At 44.7% G+C, this 19,949-nt stretch overlaps 6 protein-coding genes across 7 annotated transcripts; 2 read left to right on the forward strand and 4 right to left on the reverse strand.

The window, feature by feature from the left end:
* The first annotated feature begins 795 nt into the window (after nt 1–795).
* Nucleotides 796–8,244, forward strand: LOC108077872 (chaoptin). Its single transcript, XM_017171409.3, has 7 exons — nt 796–1,255; nt 3,213–3,353; nt 3,758–3,917; nt 3,987–4,350; nt 4,442–4,731; nt 4,798–4,944; nt 5,010–8,244. Exons 2-7 carry the CDS (start codon nt 3,217–3,219, stop codon nt 8,097–8,099), a joined length of 4,188 nt encoding a protein of 1,395 aa, XP_017026898.1. The 5' UTR covers nt 796–1,255; nt 3,213–3,216; the 3' UTR covers nt 8,100–8,244.
* A 441-nt stretch (nt 8,245–8,685) lies between these two features.
* Nucleotides 8,686–10,968, reverse strand: Acph-1 (Acid phosphatase 1). The gene is made up of 6 exons (XM_017171390.3): nt 10,830–10,968; nt 10,572–10,761; nt 10,399–10,497; nt 9,588–10,277; nt 9,264–9,522; nt 8,686–9,195 (listed from the first exon to the last, which is right to left on the reverse strand). The coding sequence occupies exons 2-6, from the start codon at nt 10,725–10,727 to the stop codon at nt 9,086–9,088; spliced, it is 1,314 nt and encodes a 437-aa protein (XP_017026879.1). The 5' UTR covers nt 10,728–10,761; nt 10,830–10,968; the 3' UTR covers nt 8,686–9,085.
* Nucleotides 10,969–11,261: 293 nt separating this feature from the next.
* LOC108077616 (uncharacterized PE-PGRS family protein PE_PGRS20) lies at nt 11,262–13,169 on the reverse strand. Its single transcript, XM_017171023.3, has 5 exons — nt 13,023–13,169; nt 12,664–12,949; nt 11,986–12,604; nt 11,693–11,920; nt 11,262–11,624 (listed from the first exon to the last, which is right to left on the reverse strand). Exons 1-5 carry the CDS (start codon nt 13,029–13,031, stop codon nt 11,573–11,575), a joined length of 1,194 nt encoding a protein of 397 aa, XP_017026512.1. The 5' UTR covers nt 13,032–13,169; the 3' UTR covers nt 11,262–11,572.
* Nucleotides 13,170–13,325: 156 nt separating this feature from the next.
* On the forward strand, nt 13,326–15,079 carry Sas-6 (Spindle assembly abnormal 6). Its single transcript, XM_017171424.3, has 4 exons — nt 13,326–13,573; nt 13,636–14,484; nt 14,542–14,875; nt 14,941–15,079. The coding sequence occupies exons 1-4, from the start codon at nt 13,400–13,402 to the stop codon at nt 14,997–14,999; spliced, it is 1,416 nt and encodes a 471-aa protein (XP_017026913.1). The 5' UTR covers nt 13,326–13,399; the 3' UTR covers nt 15,000–15,079.
* On the reverse strand, nt 15,070–15,677 carry LOC108077888 (coiled-coil domain-containing protein 12). The gene is made up of 2 exons (XM_017171425.3): nt 15,477–15,677; nt 15,070–15,418 (listed from the first exon to the last, which is right to left on the reverse strand). Exons 1-2 carry the CDS (start codon nt 15,599–15,601, stop codon nt 15,070–15,072), a joined length of 474 nt encoding a protein of 157 aa, XP_017026914.1. The 5' UTR covers nt 15,602–15,677.
* A 196-nt stretch (nt 15,678–15,873) lies between these two features.
* Nucleotides 15,874–19,640, reverse strand: LOC121501874 (uncharacterized). Of its 2 annotated transcripts, XM_070287272.1 has the most exons (8): nt 19,526–19,640; nt 18,289–19,464; nt 17,589–18,232; nt 17,365–17,535; nt 16,726–17,295; nt 16,416–16,670; nt 16,228–16,359; nt 15,874–16,155 (listed from the first exon to the last, which is right to left on the reverse strand). In XM_070287272.1, exons 2-7 carry the CDS (start codon nt 19,366–19,368, stop codon nt 16,332–16,334), a joined length of 2,748 nt encoding a protein of 915 aa, XP_070143373.1. In that variant the 5' UTR covers nt 19,369–19,464; nt 19,526–19,640; the 3' UTR covers nt 15,874–16,155; nt 16,228–16,331. The 2 variants fall into 2 exon arrangements, with proteins under 2 accessions (XP_070143373.1, XP_070143372.1); XM_070287271.1 differs by having other exon boundaries at nt 18,289–19,556.
* Nucleotides 19,641–19,949: the final 309 nt, after the last annotated feature.

The following is a 19,949-nucleotide window of genomic DNA, read 5'->3' on the forward strand; positions in this document are numbered from 1 at the left end:
ATCATAACCGTCATTCATCTCTCTTTCCCCGGCAATTGTGCGGGTAATTAGTTGCCACGCCAAACAATTTGCGACAAGGAAAGTAACTCTGGCTGCTTGTCACTTTGTTGCGGCATTATTGAAGGCTTAACCCCATTAGCTTGAATTGGCGCACTTGCCAATCGGCACCGCAGATCGAAGAAGTAAAAACAGGTAGACAAGGGCCAGAAGAAGACAGCCCAACTTTCTGCGAAGAACAGCCAGCGAAACTTTTACCCAGCGCCGGAGAAAAATAAAGAAATAAAAAATAAAAAGACAAACAACAAAAGAAAACAAAGTCGGACAATGTAAACCCATTCACGAAGCTGGGCTCTGGAGAAGAGAGCATCTGCATCTCGGGAGGCAGGTCTTACAATTTTTAGTACCTCCTCGGGTTTTAGATCAATGCATAGAGAGAAAGTTGGGGTATTATAGTATATAAACATTTTTTATATTTCAAATCTTTGAAGAGACTTTAAAACTTTGAAACTAAAGAAATTTAATTGTATATTTTCTTGATAAAAAAATTTAATGAAAATTAAAAAACCATATTGTAAAATGTTGTCTATAAGTTACCCCCAAAGATCAGCAAATAAAAGCCACAAAACTGCTCCAAATTGTTCACTGTGCATCTGGGCAAACCAGTTTCACCTGCAGAGCAACTCCCGTCTGATCTGGACTCCACAGAGAGAGAGAGGTGGTGGCCTAAAGCCTAGGCAGCTCGACTCCGTCTTGGCCCGTCTTGGAGCCAGCTTCAGTTGTGTTGCGACGCTCAGATGGAGCAGACTTAGCGGAAGTAGAAGTGGAACTGGAAGTGGAAGTGGAACGCGCTGCCCTGACTCGGACTCAACTCGAACCGGCGGTTCGCTGCGAAATTGTTACCGCTGCTGCGCATGCGCAGACACTGTGTTGTGGTTGTACTTGCTGCGGCTTAATTACTGAGGTTTCTTGTTTGTCTGCATTTTTCCGAGGTGCGCGATCGCGTGTGTGAGTGTGTGTGTGCGCGTGGAAAGAGCATTTTCCAACGCTCTGGGAAAACATTCTTGGCCCCAGCCTGGGAGCTTTCTTTTTGTGTATAACAAAAGAGAAGTGGGCAAAAAGCCACAAATGTAAACAAAACTCGGCTTGTGCAATCTCAAAGATACAAAACAAAAGACCGCGAGTGGAGGTTCCCAAGCTGCCACAAGATACAAGTGCAATTTACAACCAAAAAGGAGAAAAAAAAACACACCGAAATGTAAGCCAAAAGTATAAATCAAAATACGGGTGTCATGAAACAGGTTACGAGAAGAGAAAAACCAAGATGTGTGATTAACATATTTCCCATCAAAACGTTTACACGCAACGCAACGCGAGTGTCTGTATCTGTATCTATAGCCGTGTTGTACCTGTAGCTGTATCTGTGAAACAAGAAGTGGATCCGATCCCGTCCGATCGAATCCCATCATCATGCACTGAACGAAAATACGAACCAAAATTAAGACTTGTTAGGAAAATAATGATTACAGATTAATAACCCAATGAGCTTATAAGAAATCTAATTATTTGGATTTATTAAATATTTTTATAATTAATTAAAATAGAATACTTAAATTTTAAAATATAAAAAAAGCTAAAGCCTTTTAAACTCGAATTGTAAAGCTTTAAAATGTGAAAATTCATATCACATCTTGCGAAATTTCTTCAGTAATTATCCTATTAAAGTGCATTTAATTTTTCCCCTGTGTAGCAACCCATTTCATGGGGCAATGCAACCTTGAAGCTGTCTCCGATATCGAATCGCATATCGCATATGCATTTCAATGACTAAAAGACCAAAGTAATAGGGCGCTTTTTCGGGGAGATTTTGAAACCCAGCGCATTCGTTTTATGGACATTATAAATTTACATACGTTAACTTGCTTGTTTTGTCTGTTTGCTGGTATCTCTGCCATCTATGAGCAAACAGGGGGCGCAGTTTCAAATAAAAACTGGCCAAATACCTTTCTTGATTACCCATGGACCGCAGAGTAAATAGCACAAATAACGCGAAAACAAAAATAGTGCAAATAGAAATACGGCCAGACGTAAAAGTATTTGTATTTATTTCTTTCTTTTGGTGTCAGTGCGCATTAAAAGGCAAACACAGTAACCAATGAACACGGCCAAGAGCCCGAGCAACGGTACTGCTAATGCTGCGAGAGTGAGAACCAAGACCGAGAACCGAGAATCCAGATTTTTAGTAGGAGAACCAGAAGAGATCACGGCTCCAGCGAACCGTTCATGCGCCGCCAAAGCCGTTTTCTATATTGGATATATATACAGTCGGACTTGACTAAGTCATAAAGAGATGATGGCACTTTAAATACTTGAAATTATTCTATAAAAATCCAATCAAAATAATCAATAGTTTGATTATTTCTCAATTAAAAGGAATATTAATTAAAATAGCTTAACTTTTTTTTAGCCTACAAACATATTTTGTTTTTTCTGTAAAACATTTGTGCATTCTGGCTGAACTTGCTTAATATATCAGTTTCAAGATCGTTAATCAATCTGTTAGTTAGTGCTCTTAACACTTCCTATATGCAATTTAGGAGTATTTAAAAATAATAAAATAACTTAGTAAACTCATAGCCTTGCCAAGGTTCCAGTTACACAGACTTCACTGTTTCCAAATCGCTCTTAAAAATCCCTGAGCTTGGTTTAAAAATAACAATGATCTTCAACATTTATTTAGGTTGCCAAAATGCAAAACCCAATTGTTTTTTACAACCAAAATAAACACAAAAAATGCAATTTAAATTGTAATTAGCAATTAAACTTTCGGTTGTGTTTATTAAATCCCCATAGAAACCCATATTAAGTGTCTTAAGTATGTCAGCATTACCAAAATTACTCCGACTCGCTGTTCTTTGTTAGTCAACCCGCTTGATTATAGCCTTCGGACGTTGTGTCGATATGGACCTTGGCGGCCATTTCGGCCATTGTTGTTGGCCAGAAATATGTGGCTTAGAGCAAAATAGAGGGAGACATCGACATCGGTATGCAAATTAAATGTTCTAAGCGAATGGGGCTCCAAAGAGGAAATGTCCAAATACGATACGCCACATGGCGGATATCTCTTCTCGGAACGAGTTTCACCGATCAGCCTCGCATCGGATCGGATCTGATCGAAAGCCAACCATAGTAATAATGCCATTCTTCGATTGCAGCGAAATGGTAGCGTGGAAACAGCTGCCAAACGGGGGGCGTCTATTGCTGCTCCTGATCGGCTGCCTCGCCCACTTAACACACTGGACCCAGGCCTGGCGTCCATGTCCGGAGCTGAGTCCCGCCCTGCGTCTACCTTGCAGGTAAGTCAAAGAAATCGTAACCTTATATCCGATTTAATAAATATAAAATTGATAGATAAAAATATGAGTTAGATGACTTAAAGATCGTAAATTCATAATATTAAAGTGACATTTTTGGGTAACAATTTATAACAGCAAATAAGTTGAAAATTAAAATTTCGAATATAAATATAGTTAGTAATTTAATAAGCGATTATTTTTAGATATATCAGATTTATAAACTTGGCTTGTCATGATCTTTGCGCCTTATTTTTTTGTGTAATGCTGCCTACAAGACAGCGGTTTCCGCTGCAGGTGGCCATTATTTTAATATCGCTAAATTGCTGACAACTCAAAACCACCGATGCCGATGCCAATTCATTTGCCTTTGCTTGCTACTAATCACCGACTGGCGACAATTACAGGTGCAATGTGGTTCCGTTTGCGGCGACTGGCCAGTTGGGCGCCGTGGCCATGGATTGTGATCGCGTCGTCTTCCACGGCGATGCCCCACAGCTGCCGTATGGAGCGCCCATTGTGGCGTATACGCAACGTCACAGCGGTCAACAGGTGCTGCCAGCACAGGTGAGAGTGCTAAGATTTTGGGAGGAAATGGAATTAAATTAAGATAAATATAAATATGCTCAATCACAGACCTTTGGCCAGCTGAAGTTGACCATCGAAGAGCTGGATTTGTCCAACAATCTGATCCGAAGGATTCCGGAGAAGGCCTTTGATGGCTTGAAGGATTCGTTGAACGAACTGCGGCTGGCAAATAACTTGCTGGGCGACAATCTCAATCCCATCTTCTCCACCGCCGAATTGCACGTACTGAAGAATCTACGCATCCTGGATTTGTCCGGGAATAAGATCAAATTGATTGAGGAGGGTCTACTCAAGGGTTGCATGGACCTCAAGGAGTTCTACATAGATCGCAACAGTTTGACGGCAGTGCCAACCAATTCACTGAATGGACCCAGTGCCTTGCGGCACCTGTCGCTGCGACAGAATCAGATTGGTAAGAGAGAACTCTCAGACAGAGAACCTTTTGTTATCCCTATTTTTCATATAAATAACTTATATCATTTAAATATTACTATTTTCCATAGGAACTCTTCTTCCCGCCTCGTTTAATGCCCAGCGCCAGCTGGAGATCATCGATCTGAGGCACAATGTCCTGCGAAGCATCGACAGCCAGGCCTTTAAAGGACTCCAACGTATTCGAGAAATCAAGCTGGCCGGCAATCGCATCAGCAACCTGAACAGCGATGTCTTTGAGAAACTGAGCTCCTTGCAGAAGCTGGATTTGTCCGAGAATTTCTTCAACCAGTTTCCAATGGTGGCTCTGGCAGCGGTTCCTGGCTTAAAGCATTTAAACCTGTCCTCAAATATGTTACAGGTAAGCGCTTAGAATAATGTAAAGCTCCTAGATTGTCTTTTACAAACACATTATTATGTTCCTTAGCAATTGGACTACACCCATATGCAGGTGATTAGATTTTTGGAAACCCTAGACATCAGTCGCAATTCCATAACTACCATAACGCCAGGAACCTTCCGGGAGATGAGTGCTTTGAAGTATCTAGATCTCAGCTTGAACTCGCTAAGAACAGTAAGTGCTTCTAAACAGTAAGAGCTCTATCTTTAAGACCTAACATCAATATTGTTACCCTGCAGATCGAGGATGATGCCTTGGAGGGTCTGGAGAGCCTGCAAACGCTCATTATCAAGGACAACAATATCCTGCTGGTGCCGGGCAGTGCCTTGGGTCGGCTGCCTCAACTGACATCTCTCCACCTGGACTTCAATCGAGTGGCAGCTCTCTCGGCGGAGATCCTGGGCTCCCTACAAGCAGGAGACATAACCACCCTTTCGTTGTCCAGGAATGTCATTCGAGAACTGCCGCCCGGTAGCTTCCAGATGTTCAGCAGCCTGCACACCTTGGATCTCGCCGGAAACTCCCTGGCCCTGATCAATGCGGACACCTTTGCGGGATTGGAGAGCACTCTGATGGCCCTGAAGCTGTCCCAGAACAGGCTGACGGGCTTGGGAGGAGCACCCTGGGTATTGCCAGAGCTGAGGAGTCTGGACCTGAGTGGCAACAGCTTGACCGAACTGCCCAGTAACATCTTTGAGGAGCTGGAGAACCTTCAGTCTCTGAATCTAAGTGGGAATCACTTGATTCCATTGACCGGAGTCCTCTTCAAGCCTTTGGTCCGCTTGCAAGTCATCGATTTGAGTCGCTGCAATATCCGCCAGCTGAGCGGTGACCTCTTGGCCGGATTGCAGGACCTCAAGCACATCCACCTCAACGACAACCAGCTGCAGGAGCTGCAGGACGGCAGCTTTGTGAACCTCTGGAACATTAGCTCCATTGACCTTTCCAATAACCGCATCGGTTCCATCCGTTCCGGAGCCTTTGTGAATGTAATGAAGCTGCAAAGGCTGAATCTCCGGGGAAACCAACTGTCCGCCTTCAAGGGGGAGTACTTCAACACTGGCACTGGGATAGAGGAGCTGGACATTTCGGATAACCAATTGAGCTACCTGTTTCCTTCCTCCTTCCGCATCCATCCCAGGCTGAAAGAGATCAAGGCGTCCAACAATAAGTTCTCTTTCTTCCCAGCGGAGCTCATTGCCTCGCTGCAGTATCTGGAGCACATTGATCTGTCCCACAATCAGCTAAAGACCATTGAGGAGCTGGACTTTGCCCGCCTCCCGCGACTGCGCGTACTGCTGGCCTCTCACAACCAACTGGACATGGTCAGCGAGATGGCCTTCCACAATTCCACCCAGCTGCAGGTCCTGGACTTGGCCTACAACAACTTGGACAGAGTGGGCGAGCGCACCTTCGAGGGCCTGGTGAGGCTGGAGCAGCTCAACCTGGAGGGCAACCGGCTGTCGGAGCTCTCCGACGGCGTCTTTGAGCGCACCAAGCTCCAGATGCTGGAGAATATCAACCTGGCTCACAATCGGTTCGAGTACGCTCCCCTGAACGCCCTGCAAAGGCAATTCTTCTTCGTGTCATCCGTGGACCTGAGCCATAATCGAATCAAGGAGCTGCCTGGCGATGATAGCATCATGGTGAACATCAAGCGAATCGATCTGAGCTTCAATCCGCTTTCGCCCAGAGCTGTGCACAACGTTCTCAACGAACCCAAGACAGTGAGGGAACTCAGTTTGGCTGGCACTGGCATTGAGCAGTTGGAGCTCCTGGAGACACCATTCCTGCAGTTCCTCAATTTGTCTCATAATAAGCTGCGCAATGTAAAACCAGAGGTCTTCCAGCGAGTCACTCTTCTGGAGACTTTGGACCTTTCCAGCAACCAACTCGAGTCCTTGGACGATCTTTCCGGGGCATGGCCCCAATTACAGGTGTTGCAATCTCTGGACGTCTCCAACAACAGCTTCGAGATCGTTTCCCAGTCCAACTTTGGACAGCTGGAGATGCTGCGATCCCTGCGCCTCAGCCACTTGCCGCATTGCAGCAGGATCGAGAAGAACGCCTTCAAGCAGCTCCCAAATCTGCTAAGCCTGGAGGCCTATGATCTTCCGCTGCTTGGATACCTGGACCTTCAGGGTATCCTGGAACTGCTGCCGGGTCTGGAAGCCCTCGACATCGAGGTGAAGGACTCCAGCATTGGCAGCGAGCAGATACAGCCCCTGAAGCATCCCCGTCTCAGAAGCCTGGGTATCCGGGGCGAGCGATTGAAGTCTATATCCTCGGGTACTTTGGCGGGTCTAAAGAGCAGCGACCTGAGTGTCCAACTAAGGAACACTTCGCTCAGTGCACTGCCTCCGGCCCTGCTGTTCCCGGTTCCCCGATCATCCCACCTAAACCTGGACGTTGAGGGATCCCAGATAACGGTGCTGGTGCCACAGTTCCTCAACGCCTTAGAGGATCGAAGGGCCAGTCTACAGTTGAAGGGACTGGCAAGCAATCCGATTGTGTGCGACTGCAATGCTCGGGCTCTCCGCCGCTGGCTGCCCAGCTCTGGAATGCCGGATGTCACCTGCCAGGCACCAAGTTACCTGGCCAATAGGAAGCTCATCGAGGTCGGCGATGACGAACTCACCTGTGATGCCCGACGAATGACCTCTTCCACCTCGAGACCCACTGCCACAGTGCCCCATCTGCTGAAGACCTCCAGTCAACTGGTTACCCGCAGCTCCACCACTGAGGAGCCGCTCATCATTTGGAGTCTGGAACCGACGCAACCGCCCAGCCTAAAGAAGATCAAGACCAAGGCGCCACTCATGAAGGCCCAGGCTCCGATTATGAGCAACGACGATACTTTGATTATTGGCATTGTGGGCGGAGTGGTGGCCTTCATAGCCATACTGATCATTATAATTTGCATCATCAGGCTGCGCATGAGTAATGCGGAGTACCAACAGAATGCGGCAATGATCGGCATTCCGGCGGGCATGCAGATGGGCGCCCACAATGCCGCCTACAATTACAAGAACGGCAGTGGAGCGGGAGCAGCGCTATATGCGGTGCCTCCGTATCAGGCCAGCTACGCCACCCTGCCGCACAAGGCCGCCTCCATCCACCAGTCTAGCCAGAATCTCTCCCAGCGCCAGCAACAGCAACAACAGCAGCAACAGGTGGCTGCGGCGGCGGCTGCCTACTCGACCATGTCCCGCATGTCGTACTTCAGTGGTGCCGGCGGAAACGGCGATGGAGCCGAAAGCCTGACGCACCAGCATCCGCATCAGCATCAGCCCTACATCATATACTCGGATGACAAGGCCTACAGATAGGCAAAAGCTTCCTTTCATTCCCACTCCAAACCATTTGTCCACTTCGAAACTCAGTCAGTCAGTCAGGCGCATCGCCGCTAAAACAGGTTCTACATTATCGCCACTCTCAGCCAACGTTGTATATAGTCTTAAAACCATCTAACTGTAACCCTAACTGTATCTATTGTCTTAATCATAATTAAGTGCAAGCAAATCGCGTATGCGGAATAAACAAATCTAGAATAATATATAAAGAATTCTACTTGGTGGGTGGCAGAAGACTTTGGCCAGTGAAGTTAAAGTTACAAATGTATTATACTTTGCCTCTATGTTCCAACTATCCAATGACAACAACCATTAAGACAAGGGAGTCTAACGGAATAGCATAACGACGAGCAAACGAAACAACGAGTAGAACCGAATAAAGAGTGATTAGAGAACTTTGATTCCCCAGAAAGGAAACATTCTCAAATACCTAATTATAAATAAGACTTACTTCAACATACTTTAACAAAGCTGAACAGCTCCTTTCTAAATGGGTCAAATTGAAAGTTTCAAACCTTGACACCTTTTTATAAATTAAAATATTATTTTAAAAAAACCAATATAGATGATTTGAGCATTTTTAATACAGTAAATTTCTCATACAAGGTTTCATAAAAAAATGTATATATGGATGTGTATAAATATTTTTATGTATGTATATATATATATGTATATGTATGTATGCAACTTCAAGATCGCCAATTCACAGTCTTTCTATTCCATATATTTCACTGGATAACAACAAAACAGTTATCCTTCCATTTAAATGCCAACAAAAAACATGTGTGTATCAAATGCACAATGTTACGCCTATGTAACTAATTAATATATAAAAAATAACTTGGCCATAGGATACTCATAGGATGCACAGAGAGAAAAGAAAACAAATCACTTTGGCAAGTAGAGAGGAGCAGGTAAATAACGACGCTCTAATCTCCGAGTTCATGAGGGCCCACCTAAGGTTAGGCCATTTGCGAGTATGAGGTATACAGCTTGTAGTTGCGACGCCGATAGTAGATCATAAGGCCATAGCTGGCCAGCAGCAGAGCGATAATAATCAATATGAGAATGCCTGGGGGGTATTGAAAAGGGGTATTTTAATAATTACGAGTGATAGGGAAGCCACAAGTATTCACTCACCCGTCGCCGCTCCCAGATTCGCCTCCTCGTAGGTCATCATCATCGTGGAGCGTTTGCACTCACGCTCCCAGTCCAAGGGCAGGACGTCCTGATACAGTGCAGTCAATTTCTTAAGCGGACATGACGGTCCGCAGCCGGGAATGTCCAACGGAAGAGGTTCTGCTGTTGTGTTCTTATAAAAGACAGAAACCAATGGCGTGTTGTGGTCATCTATCCGCAGCTCCACCGTAATGCACGCCACGTAGGGGGGACTGTGGAGCTAAAAATAAAACAAAGAAACCAAGTAAATAAAAGACTCGTGAAATGATTAAGAGTTTCGCTTACTTCAAACACTTTCAGGGTGTTGAGAACATTGGCTATTGTCGTATCATGCGCACTGTAGATCCACATGGAACGATCGGGCTGCAGGCGTCCAGTGGCCTTATCATCGATTCGCTGGAAAATATCCTTCAGCAACGGACCCGTCTTCAGTCTGGCCAGCTTGCGGGTATACGTATTGATGGCAAATGCAAAGTTTGCCGCATATGTGAGCTCCTCGTGACCGTACACCTTGTTAGTCCATTCCGGCAGTGACATGTTGTACAGGCTCTCGATAAACAGTGTGTTATTCAAATACGAAGCATCGAGGAACGTCTTAACACTGCGTCCGCTTTTCTCGCTAAGGTATTCAAAGAGATCCCTGTATTTATCGGCGAGAGCCACAAACTCTGGCGAGGATTCCAAGGAGGCCAGCTCGTAATCGTAGGCAGGACATGGAGCCTTGGCCGCCAGTATGGGATCATCCTTCTCGGGCGTGGTGTGAACGGGTATGGGTTGCCATTTAATGGCGGGATTCCAAATGTCTTCGCCTTGCGGCTCGTAGAGTCCAGCCAAATTCGATTGAGCACTCATTAGGGTACGATCAACATCGGTGGATTGCACAAAGATGTCCTCGTTGGAGTACCTTGAGCTGAGCAGCGAGGAGTAACGTTTCCGCAGCCATTTACCTAGGTCGTAGTGCTCTTGTTTGCCCAGCTGTGTGGGGAGGTTGAAATTTAGTCAATGTATTTACTTAATATACCGCAAAAGCTTTTTAAGAGCTTAACGGGTTGTTTTTTAAATAAATAAATAACAAAAAATTAAGATTAATACTTACGTTTGTTAGTTGACCCCATCCTGTGGTCCAGAACTTCAGGTTATTCCAGGGATCCGTGGGATACGGATCGACTGGCGTTCTGTCGCCGTGGCGGAATATCTATTTTGGAGACAACTTTTTAGATAGCAAGCTCCAACACGCACACACACGCACACCCACACAGCTGCTCTTACCACATGCACGAACTTCAGCTCCCCTGGCAGTTTGGCCAACTGGTCTGGGCGACCTTCGACTTCGACATTAGCATACGCTTGGTGCAGGGCATTCCCCAGGCCCACAAAGATGCATAGCACGGCTATGGAGACGAGGCAGCAGTGCCGTTTCCACATTTTCACAGCCACACTTGACCACGAACCACAGCGACTGTAGAGCATATGTTAGCAAAATTGGAAATCAATCCAGCTTCCGACGCTATGGGCAAAGGGTCTTACCTCAACTGGCGACCTGGTCGTGCGTGCTTTTCATATATATAATTATGTAGGTGAGCACCTGGCCAAACTGAAGTTTAAACCAACGACGTACTTCCTTGTTTATAAAATCGTTGACAAATTTGATAACCACAAAGAAGCAGTGCTGCCAAGTGCAGCTACCAAAACAAGCTAGAAAAAAGCTAAACTAGCTATAAGTATTTAACACATTTAAAAATATAAAATTTCTTTTTAAAATCCCTTATCTCAAAACATTAAAAATATTTGGAAAATATTATTGTTATTAAAATTGTTTTTAAAAAAATTCAAGCCCCTTAGAATTGTTAACTAAAGAACGCTTTAAAATAGACAGCACTATTACTTGCTCGATTAACGATAAACGATAACAAGCGGGCTACGGCTGAAATTTGAAATTGAAACAAAAATAGTAGCAACTGGTATTTACGATTGTATTGATTGACTCGTCGTATCTAGTTGCACACAAGTAATATGATTATTTAAGTATTGCATTAAATATTGAAACAATCTTAACTACGAATAACAAATATACTGTTGATGTTGGTCTTAAAAGTACGGCTATAGGACAGATTTAAAAAAAAATAATAATAATAAATCCCGTCGGCTTAACTAAACGATTCTGAGCGCGGAAGAATGGAAAACGAAATTCGGCTATTACATTATTAGTTGGAGTTGGGAGTTTGGAGTTCGCGTGGACTGGCCAAACATCGGAGTGGAGTTTCACTTGCTTAAAACCTTCTATTGCCGCCCATATTTGGTCCAGGCCGGGGTCCGCTATAGCTGCAAGAAGGAAAACATTGATTATGTATTACAAATCGCATTCTTGGGGCACAGATTGCTTCACCTACCGGTTTCTTTGGCTTCCCAAAGGCGGAAAATCCGTGTGATATGCATTGAAGCCATTCTGATTGTGACCCTTTCCTAAGCCGCCGCCTCCTCCTCCTCCACCCCGCTTGTTGGGACCCCCGCCTCCCTGTTGGCTATTGTGTTCGTTGCTGGCTGCTCCACTGCTGCCACGTCTGGCATTGAAACCCCCGCCTCCATTGAAGAAACCTCGTCCACCCTGTGGGTTGCCTCTGAGTAGGAAAGAAGGCACTTGAATTAATAGAGAAGTTCACATAGGAACAAATTCTGAACATACCCATTGGCACCAGCGTCCCCACGACTATTCGAGTTCATGGGTCCGTTTCCAAAGCGTCCAAAGCTCATTTGCTGATGCTGGTGCTCCACCGGCAGGGCAAACCCACGGCGATCCTGACGCACATTGCTGCCAGCGCCGCCTCTGTGATTCAGCGATCCGCCACCGCCGCTGCCGGAGCTGCCTGCCCGGAAGTCATTGCTGCTGCTGCTGCTCCCGCCTGCTCCAAATCCGCTCGTCGGGCTGTTCCTGAAGTTCCTCTTTCCAGCTTGAGGGCCACCGTTATTGTCCCACCGACTGTTACCGAAGCGATTGCCTTCGTTGGCTCCACCTCCCCCAAACTTTCCAGTATTGCCTCCGCCCGCGAATTTGTTCCTGAATCCGGGCGCCTGAGAGCCAGCCTCTATGTTTTGCGGCGGTCCCTTGCTGTAGGGAGCACTCCGCTGTTGCCTATAGTTGGGTTCGTTTCGCATAGGTCCAAATTTGTTGTTGGTGTTGGGTCCCCGGGCATCGGCCTCATCCTTGGAAAATCGACCGCCGCGGCCGGTTTCATCGCGGAAGTTCCGCTTGAAACTGTTACCCGACGCCTCTGTGGATCTCTTATTGGGGCCACCACTTTGTCCTAAATGGACGCACATTAATCATTATATGTTGTTATATCTGAGATGAGAGGTATATTACCCTCGGGGGGCCTGCGTCCCTGGTTGTCACCACTGGCCGGCGGACCGCGACCGCCGTTTCCAGGGCCGTACTTTGGCCTGCCCGCCTCCACGACGATGGCCTGGCCCTTGAAAACGATACCGTTGAGGGCGGCAATGGCCGCCTCCGCCATGTCCGTGGTCTCCAGGTGAACGAAGGCGCACCGATTCATCACGTCACACTCTACAACTGAGCCGTAGTTGGAGAACAGGCGACGCAACTCCTCCGGCTTGCAGCGCGGCAGGCTGCCAACGAACACCTTGGCGGGCTACATGGATAAAGCTTGCATTACACGGGTTCTGCCCCATCCGCCAGCGGCAACCTCTTCAACTCTTACGTACAGTAGACATGTATTTTTAAAAATTCTCTATATATTTTCGGTTTTTTCCTTTATCACCTCTCCCATCGCTAGCTGCAATCGATATCGATGAGACATGCAAAATACGATGTTTGCGCAAGATGCGATATATCGACCGTTTTCCATGTTGTTCAAAATTAGCAAAACTTGAATGTACAAAGTTTACAGAATTCACAAAATGAATGAAAATAATATATTTAAGATAAAAACATTTAAAAACTGCTTAAAAACATTACTGCAAAGACATCGTGTTCCGTGACAAATGCTATCGATGTATCGATAGCTTTCAGCTAAACAACCTCGCATTTGTTTACAAATTTAAATATTTAAAATATATTATTGCCAGCAGCCTGTGCACAAATGTGGCAACCTGGGAATGAGGAGAGCTATTTTGACAATATGGAGTTCAGCAAGAACGTGGTCAACATCCTGCCGACCGTGGAAATGCTGGTGAGCTTCAATGGCGACATGACGCGAACCAATAGGCGAGCGTGCCTACTGTACGCCGAGCGGATGGACTTTAAGGAGCTGATTGTAAGTCAAGGCAGCGAAGATCCTTTAAGATATAACAAGCCTCATCTTTCCTTGATCCACAGCAACTGCGTTTGGCTGAGAAAGCGGACCAGCGGCGCATGTACATCACCACCGTGGACAGCGCCTCCTTCCACGAACTGAAGAAGGATCAGTCTTTGAACGTGACCTTCTCTGGCTTTATGGAGAACGTAGTCCGCATGCTTAAGGACTGCCAGGCTGGCAAACTGGAACTGCATCTGTCCGCCAGGGATCAGAGCCTCACATCCAGCCAAAGCCACGACTACCACCTGCAATTCGTAGAAATTCGGTCCTTTAAGAACCTAGTTCACCTGTGCCTGCCCTGCCGCTCAGCCCCCTTAAACACCGTGCTCTTCTACATCAATCTCATGCTGGATGCCTCCCACACCAAGCAGTATATGCTGGAGCAGAGTATTCAGCAGCTTCAAACAGAGCTAAACTCCCAGCGCTTGCACACGGAGCGGCTGGGCACGGAAAACAGCAATCTCAGAGAAGCCTTGGCGGAAAATAGCAGGATTCTAGAGGACAAGCACGCTCTGGAGATACAGCGAGTCCAGGAAAGCCTGTCCAAAGTCAACGACCAGCGCAGTAGTGAACTGGAACGGCATCGCAGAGCGATCGCAGGACTCCAGGCGCAGTTGGACAAGGCTTCCCAGGACAAAGCCGACCTGAAAACAGGCCAAGAGCAAAGCGAGAAGCGATGTCAAACACTGGTCGAGGAGCTATCCTGCTGTAAATCACGCGTGGTAACCCTAAAAGAGCAGAACGACAAACTCCATGCTGACATAGCCAATGCCAGGAAGCAGGAACGCAAGCTGGAGTACAAGATCGAGGATCTCAAGCAGCACACAGCTGAATTACAGGAGCACATTCAGAAGGGCAACAAGGAGAAGGTATGAAAGAATATCATTAACCGTATCCAAGGTCTAATATTACTGTGTTTCTAAAAGGCCAACATTGCCGCAGAACTGGAGGCGGAAAAGAAAATCCTGCACACCAAGCGTCAGGCTTTGGAAATGGCCTCCGAGGAAATATCAAAGGCCAATCAAATAATCCTCAAGCAGAGCCAAGAGCTGCTCAACCACAAGAAAACCATTGCTTGGCGCACTGAGGTGGCCCTCCAGCAGGAGAAGGCCGTCCACGAGAAGGAGCAGCTGTTGGCCATGCGCGAGGATGAGCTGCGTCAGGCACGTATAACTATTGAAAAGCTTAGGGAGGAGATTCCCGAGCAACTGCAGTCCATGCGTCACTTTGCCCAAGGATTGGAACAAAAGTACTCTAAACGTAAGAGATTTTCCCTTATGCCGGTTTCGGTTTCTCAATTTCTAACAATTCTTTTTTACTTACAGAGATACTCAGCCTAAAGGAGCGACTTTCCATTCCCACTGGCAAGGAAAATCGACGCTAGTTAAGCTTTTTGTTTATAAGTATCTTGTGTTTTTTTTATTTTATTTATCAGTAAAAGTAGATGTTTGGCTCTAGTCATAATCCTCCTGGACACTCTCTCCCGCATGGGCAGTGGCCACATTCACCGCCTGGCTAATGTCCTCGATTTGGTTTAGTTTCAGGCGCTCACGTATCAGTTCCGCAATCGCCTTTTGGGTGCGTCGCTCTAGACGCTCTAACTTTTTGCTGGCATCTCGCTTGAGGTCCCAGTCCGGTTTCCGCGGCGCCAGATTGGTTATATCAATTTCGTCGATCACCATTGGCTGCTGCAGCAGACTCAACTGGTCCTCCACGGCGGTTTCGATGCTCCCCGTGGGCTCCTGGGCCAGAATCTCGCCGGTAGTGTTCTCGTTTTGTGGCTTGTAGCTGCGGAATATGGGTCTGTAAGGCGAGACATGGCATTAATTATTGTTTAAATTGGCTCATTTAACAATATTACTTTGGCAAGTTCTCAGTGGATTCGGCGGCATCACTTCCTTTATTTTGCGCCTGTTCGCGGAGTTTTTGCAGCCTCTCCTTGCGTTTCAGAGATTCCTCTGTTAAGCGGCCTACGTTATGGTCCATTATTTATTTAAACTATATTTAAGAGAGTTTAAAAAATGCTTGCTTTGTTTACGTTCCTCGGGTTAGAGCTGGCTAACCATTGAAGAAACATCGATAGTATCGATATCGAGCGATAGTCCGATATGGTGCTCCAACATCGATTCTACCAAAATTTAAATTAATTTTCTTGTCTTTCAAATGGTATGTATTCTTTTATTAACATTACTACAGCTAAAAATGTTATATTTTAAATAATAATAAAAAAAAACAGGCAGCTTGAATCATGATAGCATACATTTTAATTCGATTTTGTATTTATCCCCGCGTTTTATAAGGAAAAAAAGTAACTTAAGATAGTGGCTTTTTGAAGCATAATTAATAACGTAAAATAATAGCTGTTGTTCTACAGCAGGCTAAAACAAAAGTATTTAAGTTCAATCCTACAAAATAGTTTGAAAATCTCCCAAATAAGCAGTAATTCTACCAAAATTCTCACAAGAAAGTTGAATTGTGGCATCTCGGCAACGCAGTCTAGCACTTCCATCACGTTAATAGGTATTTCATGTCTCTAGTGCCTGAAAAAATATTCAAATGTATATAAAAATGTCATTGTTGGAATTTATTACTCAACTTGCTTGATTTCTTACCTTAAATTGCCAGAACTAGTCTCCGTGATTAGTCGGCCACAACCAGAGAATTAAATCTAAACCCTTCGCAGCTGCGCTTCAGTGCTGCAAAATCAATTTCCTTATTAAGAAGGCTGGCCACTTATATAGTTCCTGTCGAAATTGTCAAGAATGAGTCCTTTGAACGATTTGTACATGGTACGACTTACCCGGATGATAGTACTTTTCTTAGTTTGAACACCTTACGGGCCTTTTTGTATTTATTATAAGAAAGAAAACAGTGGGCTTCATCAAAGGGCACATGTGTTATATACAACAAATATAAATAAGCTGCATGGATCTCATTCTCCTCCATCAAGATGTCTGCTAACATGATTCGAGAATCGCTTTGAAGCTCTTGAAGCTTATTCCCCAACGAAACTTCTACCGAGTTTTTTATGACTTCTGCGAGGGGAATAAGAGTGCTAAAAAAAATTAACTTAAGTATTAGTTTGTCCTGGGAATTTTGTCAACCTTTACCTGTTTTCTGTACACTTGACAGCCAGTTTATGGAGGATTAGTTGAGCGAGAATGCGTGTGGAATTACTGGATCCCATTATGAACGGTATAAGTAGGGAAAACATTTCCGATAATTTTTTCTTTTCGTTTAGTTTTACAAAATTTTTAATAATGAAAATGTAGGCAATGGAGAGATATGACTCCTGTTGCCTTGGCTGCAAACTTGGTAATGCTTCCAGCACCCAATCGATGTTTTTCACACAAGTGCCTAGCAGAAACTCGTGCATTAGGTTTATCCCGAGATGATCGCTGGGCAGCAACAAAGTCTTCAAGGATTGAGGATCATCACAAAACTCGCGAATCGAAATCAAAGCAGAAGCAATTCGTAGTTTCTGTCTGTGCACCTCAGAGTTTTCACTGTAATGAGGATGCTCCATCGACAGCTTTTCGTTAATTTTCAGAAGTTCTTTGAAAACTTTAGTTTTAATTTCAGCATTTCCGTACTTAATTAAGTTTTCAATAGTCAGTCGTCTAATTCTTGCATTTCGGTCCGGTTCTCCAAAAAAGTAGAATACAGAGCAAGTCTCAATGCTACGAGAAAGTTTGAAATCGTCTCAAAGTTGGCTTATAAAAACGAAGGAGTAATGAATGCTCACTCACCGTGCCAGTCCTTTTGTGGGTTCTCCATAAAGAAGCAGCTTTAAGTAAAGGGATATACTTAGTTTTCCGTCTGGTAAACGATCCAATCTCTTGTGAATCATTTGATTAGTTATGCAGCTTTCAAACTCCTCTTCTGTTAAATTTCTATATGCGTAGTCTAGAACGTTGTTACTAAAGAAAAATTCAATTATATTAATGAAACAGTCTTTAAGGTAATAGCTTACATATGACAAAAATATCTCACACGGGCAATCAGAGCGGACAGTACCGTCTCGTTTTTTATGCGATTCCCATGAACTCCTAATAAGCGCGTTAAAGTAGACATGGTTTTTTCGGTACCCTGTTTCAATAGTTCCAGGGGATCAATTTCTAGTTCATCCATTTGACGCCATGAATCTAGGTTCGAAGTAAAAAGGTCCACGCATCGGGCCTTCAAAAAGGATGTCTCCTCGCTAGTCTGGCAGTCCAGTCGTTCCAGCAAGTGCGCTTGCATCTTTCCGAGACTCGCTCCCTTCTGAAGCAACGAAGTGTTTACTTTGTAATACTGGCGTAAAAACTGCATTATTAATTCCTGGTTATTACTAAATAGAGCGAGGCGCCAAAAACCATGTATATGTTCGCAAAGAGTTTCACATTCCAATATTAAAGAAGTATTTAAAAGATTCCCTACAATGTTATTCAATCTCCAAACATCGTGGCTAAATATGTCAAAGGATCTCCGGTTAAACAAGTCAATATGATTGTCAAGGTCTTTGCATTTGTAGATTTTTTTTTCTAATCTGTCGTAGTCAAGATATGGATCTGCCTTATTAAATAACGACTCCATGCAGACAATGTAATCCCTCAAAGAAAGAGCGTCGATTGTGTCCTAAAAGTAAAAAGTAGTATCACTATCTTTAATCCAAACTAATTCATATTTTTTACCTTGAACATTAATAAGACATAATCTTGGGCTGTCACTCGAAAATCAAAGTTACCGATGGCCCGAACAACAAAACACAACTTAATAAGCAGCTCCTTAGGAACCCTCTGCACACGTTTAGACTTGAAACTGCGTAACCAGAGGAACAGAGGAACGTTCACCCATGAAACTGTCATCAGTGCTTCCAGAAAGGTTTCCACATGGCCATCGGTTACAAATAGCTCCAGTTGCTCCTTCTTGAGCCAATTGTAAGCCTCCAGATTAAACAACTGGCTCCTGTTGGTGGCCACAAGGAACTCTGACAACAGGTTAAAGCGGACGAGCTGCTCTACGCTCAGATGGGCCAGAAAGTATTGCAGAATTTTGCACAGCACCTGGATTCTGTCCTCCTGCAAGAGTCTAAGGCACAGGGTGCGCAACCATGCCAACCAACGATCGCCGAGATCGGGGGACATGAGCTTCAGCTGGGGAAGCTGCATCTCGAGGGTACTCACAACCACGTTTGAGTCCTGATTTTTTAAGTCTGCTATGATGACTGCAAAAGCTGTCCACTGCTGGGCACTGCACTGCAAACAATTTAGTAAGGCTTCGCTTTGCTCTCCACCGATTTTACACATCTTTTGGATCTTGCTGATCAGAAAGTTTGATGATTTGCAATTCTGTGGCTCCTGAGATAGCAAAAGCTCTCGCGTGGCGTCAAGCAGACGCAGGAAACAGTTCGCTCCCAGCACGCTGACAAAATTTTCAAACAGATGTTCCAAAATCTGACCAGTATATGGATAAACATCATCCAAAGTCCCTGTCAGGAGTTCTTGCAATAGCAGCGCGCCATCGTCGGCAGGAATTCTGCTGATTTGCAGCTGGACGCAAACGAGGGCTCTGGCCAGCAGGTGGCGGCGAGTTGATGTATGTTCCTGGCTTCCAGAGATCACAGCAGAGATTACCTTGTGCATAAGTTGGGTGCTGCAGTTCACGTTGTCCTGAACTAGATCGAACATGCCCTGGACCACGCGCTTCAAGCCTGGTTCATGGTCCCGAAGAATCTCCGCCAGCTCGCAGAGTAACTTATCCATTAAATCCATTGTTGTAGGTGGCTTTTGTTCATCAAACTTATTGCTCAGCTGAAGATGGATTTTACGCGGTTTTTCCGAAAAACGTGCTTTGGTGATGACTGGAAACTTAAGCGCAATCGAAACTCATACAAACGATTATTCGATTACCAGTGTAATCGGCACTCACTTCCTTTGTTATTGTTTTTGTAATGTATTTAAGAGGCTTTTTGCTAAATTGGTGGATTAACCTTATATACTATTCCATTTCAAGGACTACAGAACAAAAAAACTTCACTGTATATATTTAACTATGAACTATGCCTTTTGGAGATTAAGTATAACAAAATGTGGTGCACTTTCTAGACTTTTAAATCATATCTTATATTGTAAACTGTAAAAAATCCATATATTTATGAATAATTGATTTTCTTTGAGATATGAAAATCGGATAACTTATCATATACATATGTAGCTGCCATAGAAACGATCGATAATTGTACAGAAAAATGTAAGGCTTCGAGTGTTAAACTGTAACTACCAAACTGTAAATATAATAAGTATAGGTAATTGTAATTAAATTTTATATTACTTTGGTATTTTAGCATTTATAT

This window comes from Drosophila kikkawai, chromosome 3R (assembly GCF_030179895.1).
Source record: "Drosophila kikkawai strain 14028-0561.14 chromosome 3R, DkikHiC1v2, whole genome shotgun sequence".
Lineage (NCBI taxonomy): Eukaryota > Metazoa > Arthropoda > Insecta > Diptera > Drosophilidae > Drosophila > Drosophila kikkawai.

Bases quoted from the DNA above. Each gene is read 5' to 3' on its own strand.
- LOC108077616 (XM_017171023.3), bottom strand. The intron at 12,605-12,663 runs GTAATATACCTC...GCGTCCATTTAG, and splicing joins GGGACGCAGGCCCCCCGAGG to GACAAAGTGGTGGCCCCAAT. The intron at 11,625-11,692 runs GTAGGTGAAGCA...TCCTTCTTGCAG, and splicing joins TTGGGAAGCCAAAGAAACCG to CTATAGCGGACCCCGGCCTG.
- LOC108077888 (XM_017171425.3), bottom strand. From the start codon at position 15,601: ATGGACCATAACGTAGGCCGCTTAACAGAGGAATCTCTGAAACGCAAG. The intron at 15,419-15,476 runs GTAATATTGTTA...CTCGCCTTACAG, and splicing joins TCCACTGAGAACTTGCCAAA to ACCCATATTCCGCAGCTACA.
- Acph-1 (XM_017171390.3), bottom strand. From the start codon at position 10,727: ATGTGGAAACGGCACTGCTGCCTCGTCTCCATAGCCGTGCTATGCATC. The intron at 10,498-10,571 runs GTAAGAGCAGCT...TCTCCAAAATAG, and splicing joins AGCTGAAGTTCGTGCATGTG to ATATTCCGCCACGGCGACAG. The intron at 9,523-9,587 runs GTAAGCGAAACT...TTTTATTTTTAG, and splicing joins ACACCCTGAAAGTGTTTGAA to CTCCACAGTCCCCCCTACGT.
- Sas-6 (XM_017171424.3), top strand. From the start codon at position 13,400: ATGTGGCAACCTGGGAATGAGGAGAGCTATTTTGACAATATGGAGTTC. The intron at 13,574-13,635 runs GTAAGTCAAGGC...CTTGATCCACAG, and splicing joins TGGACTTTAAGGAGCTGATT to CAACTGCGTTTGGCTGAGAA. The intron at 14,876-14,940 runs GTAAGAGATTTT...TTTTACTTACAG, and splicing joins GGAACAAAAGTACTCTAAAC to AGATACTCAGCCTAAAGGAG.
- LOC121501874 (XM_070287272.1), bottom strand. From the start codon at position 19,368: ATGGATTTAATGGATAAGTTACTCTGCGAGCTGGCGGAGATTCTTCGG. The intron at 17,296-17,364 runs GTGAGTGAGCAT...ACTTTCTCGTAG, and splicing joins CCCACAAAAGGACTGGCACG to CATTGAGACTTGCTCTGTAT. The intron at 16,360-16,415 runs GTAAGTCGTACC...CAATTTCGACAG, and splicing joins AGAAAAGTACTATCATCCGG to GAACTATATAAGTGGCCAGC.
- LOC108077872 (XM_017171409.3), top strand. From the start codon at position 3,217: ATGGTAGCGTGGAAACAGCTGCCAAACGGGGGGCGTCTATTGCTGCTC. The intron at 3,354-3,757 runs GTAAGTCAAAGA...CGACAATTACAG, and splicing joins GCCCTGCGTCTACCTTGCAG to GTGCAATGTGGTTCCGTTTG. The intron at 3,918-3,986 runs GTGAGAGTGCTA...GCTCAATCACAG, and splicing joins AACAGGTGCTGCCAGCACAG to ACCTTTGGCCAGCTGAAGTT.